The sequence below is a fragment of the Sander lucioperca genome, chromosome 17 (genome assembly GCF_008315115.2).
Source record: "Sander lucioperca isolate FBNREF2018 chromosome 17, SLUC_FBN_1.2, whole genome shotgun sequence".
Lineage (NCBI taxonomy): Eukaryota > Metazoa > Chordata > Actinopteri > Perciformes > Percidae > Sander > Sander lucioperca.
The window spans coordinates 15,775,045-15,782,665 of NC_050189.1; the positions used below are offsets into that span (position 1 = coordinate 15,775,045).

Below are 7,621 nucleotides of genomic sequence, written 5' to 3' on the forward strand. Positions count from 1 at the left end.
ATCACAGAGATGAATGTTGTTGATGAAGTTTATTTCCTTACATGTTGTCAGACTGTAGTTGTCATTTCCCTAAAGATAGACTTTGTCTTTGGATCTGAAAGCAGTTTATTGTTATGAACAGATGTGGAGAAGCTGCTGTTGGATCAGCAGACAGCAACAGCTGATCGTCACCAGTCATTCATGCCCCTGTTGTCCATATCTAATACCACCTGATGTGGTAAGGAGGAAGTGAGCTCACAGACCTCTGTAGCTCACTCCTCCTCTCGGCTGCTCATTCCTTGTTGCGTAAACCTACTTGGCAATGAACCTGCACTGAAACAAATTGTGGTTGGCGTTTACTTGGAAAAAAGCTATTTCCACACAGAAACTCTTTGTAATTGTAACTCAGGAAAGTCTCAGGTAAAGTTTACTTGCCATTAAGAATTTTCTTTATTTAAAATGCTCAAGTAAACATTACTGGCAATTTTCTTCCTTAGAAACAAGATGCACTCATTCTTTCTTAGTAAATTTCACCTAGACTTGACCTGACTACCTTTACATCTACTAACAACAAAACCCATGTAAAATTAAAAATTACTTTATTTTGAAGAATGAAATTTCATCTACCACCTGCAGTGTCTCTTTCTGCTCTGTGTGTGTGTGTGTGTGTGTGTGTGTGTGTGTGTGTGTGTGTGTGTGTGTGTGTGTGTGTGTGAGAAACGGCAAAAGCTTAAAAAAAAGTGTTGACATGTTAAATAAAACCCTCAAATTTAAAATTAAAAAAGGGAAGTTGCTGGGAAGCATTACAAAACTGCAGGGTGTGTGTGTGTGTGTGTGTGTGTGTGTGTGTGTGTGTGTGTGTGTTGCCATGCAGCTTAATAATGTTATTCTTAATGTTTGTAGCAACCACCGCGGTGTCCGTGTGTTGTCGGCCATTTTAGTTTAACTGTCTGAGTTTGGTCTCTTTTCTGTTTTCTGTTATGATGCTTGCATCCAAAGAGAGTTTTACAATGAGCATCTCATTGAAAAATATAAGACTATGTATGTAAAGTGTCTGATTTTAAAGTGTACATTTGTGTAGGAATGAGCAGTTATTGCCCAGGGGTATAAAAACGTACAGGTTAATAGGGGTGGAACGGTACATGTATTCATATTGAACCGAAACGGTACGGGCATCACGGTTCGGTGCATGAATTTACACGGTGAATACAGGGAATACAAATACATAAAACTTGGATGCAAATGAACTAATGTAATGCAGAACTACTGTTAGATCTGCGAGTTCTTTAGGAACACCTAATCTGTAGCCCCGCCTTAGCTCTGAAGGTCGGCACGCAGCCTATGTAGCCGAGCTTCGCCTATGTATGCAGTTTTTTGTCAGGTCGACGGTCCAGTGAGTGAGTCAGAGATAGGTAGCAGCACTTAGGATGAGTATGGCGAGTGGCTGCGACCCACAAGAGTTAGAGGACCCTCCGGCCTCTTTAAGATCGCAAGTTTGGGAAAACTTTGGTTTCTCAGTCAGTTCCAGTAGTACAGGCGAGAGAGTGGTGGATAAGACGAGGACTGTGTGTCGGCGTTGTTCAGCAGTTGTTGGGTATGTGAATGTGAGTGGAAATACATCTAACGCATATCCGACAGCATCACCCAGATGTCAATCACTGGAATGAGACCAAAAAAAACTGTCCAACTTCTCCTCCCTACAGTGCTTAACCAGCCTTTAGATACACATACAAATAGGCCCAAAAAGCAATTGGAATTTACATGTCATCTTCAATGCGCCCGTAATTCACTCGTAGAAGAACCTGGCTTCAAGTATTTGCAGCATGTACTCAGACATCGTTACAACATGCCATCCCGTCCATATATGAGGCAAACTGTAGTCCCTTCAATATACAACCAAACACGGGCGTTGATGGAACACGAGTTGTCAGCTGCACCTTCTGTTTCACTAAGCACTCACCTAGCTGAGAAGCTACAGGAGGTCGTGGCAGAGTAGAAACTAGAGAGGCCTGGAACAACTATTTCAGTGACCACAGACAATGCAAAAAATATTGTTAATGCCGTCAAAGAAGCAGGGCTGGGTAGGTAGAATTTTTGTTGTTGTTGATGCTTGATTTTCAGTTTTATAGCTGATTGTCTTATTTTGTTTACAAGTCCCAGATGGAGTCTGGAGGTGATGTGGGGTACTTATTGTTTACTGTTTACATCTTACTTTACACACTTCAGGCTGTTGCAGCTAGCTCAGTGGAGAGACTGGATGACACTAGGTGGTACAGCCTGAGACATGCACAATAAAAAAAACTTGCCTTCTGCTTTTTTGTTTTGCTTTTCCCTCCATTGTACCGTACCGAACCGTGATGTCTGAACCAAGGTATGAACCGAACTGTGACTTCTTTGTACCGTTCCACCCCTACAGTTTAAATACAAAAATATGTGGAAGAGGGTAGATACGAAGGATGTGTGACCTGGCTGTGTCACGTGGCTTCAGATGACGGTTCAGATAGTAGCGGCCCTTCAGCTGTCAGAGTTTGCTTCTAGCTAACTTCTAGCTGTGTTCTCATTAATGTGACATTCTGCAAGAAGAATTGGGATGTATCCATGGAAGTGTGTGTGCCGTCTGATGCCTTGTATGTTATGAAAAGTTACCGGTGAAAATTTTAAAGCAGTCAGAGTGTAACAGTGAATATGTCTGGTGTGGAAAAATCCTGTATATATGCTCATAATGAGCTAAAAAAATAGGGGCCTGAAGATTTTTGTGACTTTTAAACTTGTATGTAAACTTGTACAGACTGAATCTTCACCGACTACAGAATCACACCTCAGACCCTCTGCTCTGTAGCTGTTTGTGATTGGTGTAAAGTTTCCATCCGCTGGCTGTTTATAGTCTGCGGTGTGTTTGTTCTCACTTCTCTGCGCTGAAGAGAAGTTTCGATCGGTTAGCCACAACCAGAACAAATGTTCCATCTTTCAGTGATGTGAAACCCACAGAACCACACGAGGAAAACAACTGGTGACACCAGAGTTTAATGATCCTGCACAGAAACAAGCTCATAAATACAAAATAAATATCAGTAAATAGTTATTATCATTAGACTCTGTTCAGTAGATATTTGTTGGTTGTTGTGCAACGTATGAAACACTTACAGAGGAACAAATCTATGACTTAAATAAGTATTTGTTTGAACGAAACGCATCTAAAGAATGCAAACATGCTTAAAATGTGAGTTGATTGTCTCTTTCTAGCTGCATTAACATCAATCAACATTTATTCTTAAAGTGCTTCACAGCAACCAACAGGTATACAAAGTGCTTGAAGGACCAAGAATAAAACAACATACCATACAATAAAATGAATAAAACATAAAATACAGTAAAATCTGAAACTGTTGCATAGAAACAGGAGAAATAAAGAGATAATGCTGCAACGCTACTGTGCATTAAAAGCCATTCTAAATAAAGTTTTAAATTTGTATTTCAAAAGAACAACGTCTGTAATGGTGTGAATGTAACTTGTTCTAAAATCTAAGCTGCAACAAGAGTGACCCCCTTCAGTTTGGGGAGCGTGCCTATTTTCCCACAGTCCAATGGTCCCACAGGTCTATGTTCCCACAAATTCAAGATTTTTTTCAAAATTAGGCCCTATGTTCCCACATTTCCTTTTTCATAAATTTGTATCAGATTTTATCCCCCTTTCTCCCAATTTGGTAGCCAATTACACCCAACTTATTATCCAGTAGCTATGGACTACAGATGGAATGTAGCTTTTAGCTAAATCTGGTGCGCCCATCTCTTTGTTTGTTGCAAACGTAACCCTAACCTTAATTTTAAGAAAAATCTTAGAAATGTGGGAACATAGGGCTGTGGGAACATAGGGCTGACCCCACAGTTTGTACCTCTACCTTGGGACTTCTAAAGCCAGTTGATTGGATGACCGGACTGACCTTTTTATGCTCGCAAAGGTTTAAAATCTTCGACAAATACGCCGGGGCTATACAGATGTAGATGTGAGAATCTCTGGGGACCAGTGATTGGCCGGCTGGACTCCACTGGTTGGACTGGTGTGATGGTGTTCAGGTCTTCCTCAGTGAGGAGTAGAAGACCTCTGGGTCTGCTGGAGGCTCTGAACACAAACAGTTCAAACAATATGAGAAACTCTTGGAGACAAACTCCATCAGCAGACAAACAGCGTTTCTCAACAGTGACTTGTTTGGCTCACTTCATACATTTAGATAAGGGTGGTAGTCTTTTTTAAGCCCAAAGACCATCGCAGGTTAAATGTCATAGTCCAGTCCATGAATAAGTCGAGGAAATATTATGCATACATTTTAAAACACATTAGTGCTGTTTTCTCTCAAAGGTAAAACATAGAATAGTAAAAGTAAAATGGACAATATGTTTCTCAGAAATTTCAAAGAGAAGTAAAAACAGGAAGTTAAAATACTTAAAACTGTACTGAATTAAAATAAAATGAGGAAGTTCAACAAACTTCCTGCTTTTATTTTGGCGGTTAGTACATGTCTTTAATAATGGACAAACAAAAGAGACAGACTGTGAGACTGAAAATGCAAGACTAATTTTAAAAGACCGTGTGAAGATATATATGTAAACGATGTAAATATTATACTATTGTAATGTCATGTAAACATCATATTATATTTGTATTTTCAGAATAAGGGCTTTTTTCTGAATATAGCATTTTTCGATGAAGACGTGTTATATGTAGGTATTATTCAGGTTTTAGAAGCAGTCTTTGGACATGTATACAGCACATTCAGAATCTGTGTGTCTGTCTGTCTGTTTACGGCTGCATGTAAACAGGAATATTGGTGCTTTATGTTATTCACGTCGCTGTAGCTCAGATGATAGCACGGTCGTCTACCAAACGGAAGGTCAGTGCTTGAAAGTGTCGTTGGGCAAGACACTGAACCCTGACTTGCTCCTAATGTTGAACCATTGGTGTGTAAATATGGATATCATGAGAACAGACGTAACTATGCATGCTGGAAGTCTGGCAGTTCCAGGTGAACTCAGGGAAGATGTTACCGTATTCTGGCTGTGTGGTGATGCCAGGCTCTTGGTGGTATCAGTACCAACTACTAGATTTTTGGTTTTGTGACATCCCTGTGTGAATGTGTGCGAATGTTTATCTGATGTGCAGGTGGCACCTCGTATGACAGCCTCAGCCACCTGTGTGTGTGTGTGTGTGTGTATGTGTGTGTGTGTGTGTGTGTGTGTGTGTGTGTGTGGTGCCTGCAGTGCTGTGTAGAAGTGATTTGAGTAGTCTAGAAAAGCACTATATGAATGCAGTCCATTTTCATTTTCAGTAGCCATGTAAACGGCTTAGTCGGAATATTGTCTTTTTCAGAATAAAAGCCCAAAACCGGAATATTATGTGCATGTAAACGTAGTCAGTGTTTTTGCCCTTTTGTATCTATTTATACTTATATATTATACTTGAATAGTTCATTATATTCCTACATATTTTAGCAAATCCTCTTATTCCCTTTCTTCCTGAGAGTGAGAGGGTATGGTTATGTACAGTATGTTCAGTACAGAGCTGGAAGTGGTTAGCTTAGCTTAGCATAAAGACAGGAAACGGGCTCAGGTCAAAGTTGAGAAATAAAGAGCAGCTGTACCTCTGGTCCTGTTTGATTTGATCACTATTTGTCCATAACTGACGTCTTCTGCTCCTCTCACTGCTGAGGAGACTACAGCTGGATCTCTCTCTGGATATAATAATATTTATACTGCTGTAAGATTATTGTTAATGTAGAATTATTATTAGAGTTATTATGGCCTTTATGTCTGCAGGTTTTTAGACCTGCTGTGAACAAAGGAAGAGCAGAGCAGAGGGCATTTTTCTGAAACAGGAAACTGGACGACCACAAAGCTGCTCGCAGAGACGGTAGATAGAAACCTCACCAGTGTCAGTTTACTGGTATCAACAGGAGGAAGTTGCTGCTGTGGTTTTACACTCACAGTGGAAAACACTACGAAATCATTAGTTGTATTAATGGTCAGTTTGAGAGGGAGAAAACAAAATATCTTTCTATCTGCTAAGTCCGTCTCCTCTTTTATATCCAAACTTATATCTTACTTTGAGACAGGATTCCTATTCTATGTTTGATTTTCAGTCTGTTGTCGTCTTAAATTATTACTCCGATGTTATTTTACATGTTTTGTCTTATCAATGACTCTCATGTTCAGACTCAAAACAACAGCCGATGTATTTTACAAGTATTGCGTGTTCATTGAAGTCTGATATATCTTCTTCCTCTGTGCCACAGAGCTCCATTGTTGTTTAAAACCTATAACTGAATATGTTTACATGCACACATTTTTTCAGTTTTTGCCCTTATTCTAAAAAGACAATATTTTGATTAAGCTGTTTTCATGGCTAATTAAAGAATATTTCACTAATATTCCTGTTTTCATGCAGCCATTTAAACTAGGATGTTTTTCAAAGTGTTCCAGCGGTGGAGGACTTGTTGGAGCGTGTGAACTAAGCGTCCCTCTTTCATTCCTTCAACCAGCTTCTAGAAAAGGTCAGCTCATACTCATAAGCCTGTTGATATCAAATGTTTAAAAGTAGCTGTAGGCTGTAATCAGTGTTTTATCCCTCACTTTGCATTCCTTCAAGCCCCTCCACACCAGATGACAAAAAACATCCACATCATGTCCTCTGGAGTGCTGAAGAGGCAGACGGCCTGATACTCTTAGCTAGACCAGAACACACTGGACTTCAGGGACATGCTCGCTGTTCATGCCGACGCCATGGGAAAAGGCCTTGGTGGGAACACTTGGTGACCTGCATTAGCCTACATAAAGGCTAATAATATAAGTTTCTAAAACAATAAAGGGATTATTCAACGCAGTCTGGGAAATAGTCTTTAACCAAGTAAGGGTTAATGCCAGACGAGGTGTCCATTATCAGGAGAGACTGGACAGCGGCGAGGCCAGATATGAACTAGCCACTATGAACACACACACACATGTGTTATACTGTAGAAGAGCAGCCGTACCTTTCTTCCTGTTTGATTTCTTGTCTTTGACGTCTGTTGTTCTCACTCCGGAGTAGATTGCAGCAGGATCACTCTCTGGAAAAGAAATATCATTATTAATGTCAGTACAGTACAGTATATTTACTACTTATGCAAAAAGTATACTGATAATTTAAACTCAACAGTAATCACTCGATCCAGGATTTCGCGATGTCGCGATTGCGCCAATTCACGCAAATTCAACCAATCACCGTGACTTTGGTTTTGGTTTTTGACCAATCAGCGCAACTTTTCCGAAAATTTGACCAATAACCGAAGTTTCCAGCGACTTCAACCAATCCCAGTAGTCCCACGTGCCAGACTTTGTATCGGTATGTGACTCTGAGAGTCACTGACCAAGCGGGAGTGAGAACAGGATCACGTAACACGTACGTTGCCAAATTCATTTCCTTGTTTCTGATATGAAGAGGAGACGTGTGTGACTCAAACATCTCTCATTTACCAACAAAACGTACAGCGAAAGACCGTGCAAAACATTTCAGACCGTCCTACCAACCTGTATACATTTTAACATCAATGTACGCTGGAACGATTTTTTACTCTGAAGTCGCTGAAAGCTGTTGCTGTTTCAATCCTGTCGG

At 40.2% G+C, this 7,621-nt stretch overlaps 1 protein-coding gene across 2 annotated transcripts in view; it reads right to left on the minus strand.

The window, feature by feature from the left end:
• Positions 1–2,981: 2,981 nt before the first annotated feature.
• Positions 2,982–7,621, minus strand: part of LOC116060891 (low affinity immunoglobulin gamma Fc region receptor II-like) — a 20,150-nt gene continuing 15,510 nt past the window's right edge. For both annotated transcript variants that reach the window (XM_035993662.1, XM_035993663.1), the window contains exons 9-10: positions 7,002–7,076; positions 2,982–4,099 (exon numbers count right to left, since the gene is read on the minus strand). In XM_035993662.1, the coding sequence (XP_035849555.1) occupies positions 4,050–4,099; positions 7,002–7,076 (125 nt within the window). In that variant the 3' untranslated portion in view covers positions 2,982–4,049. The remainder of the gene's footprint in view (positions 4,100–7,001; positions 7,077–7,621) is intronic.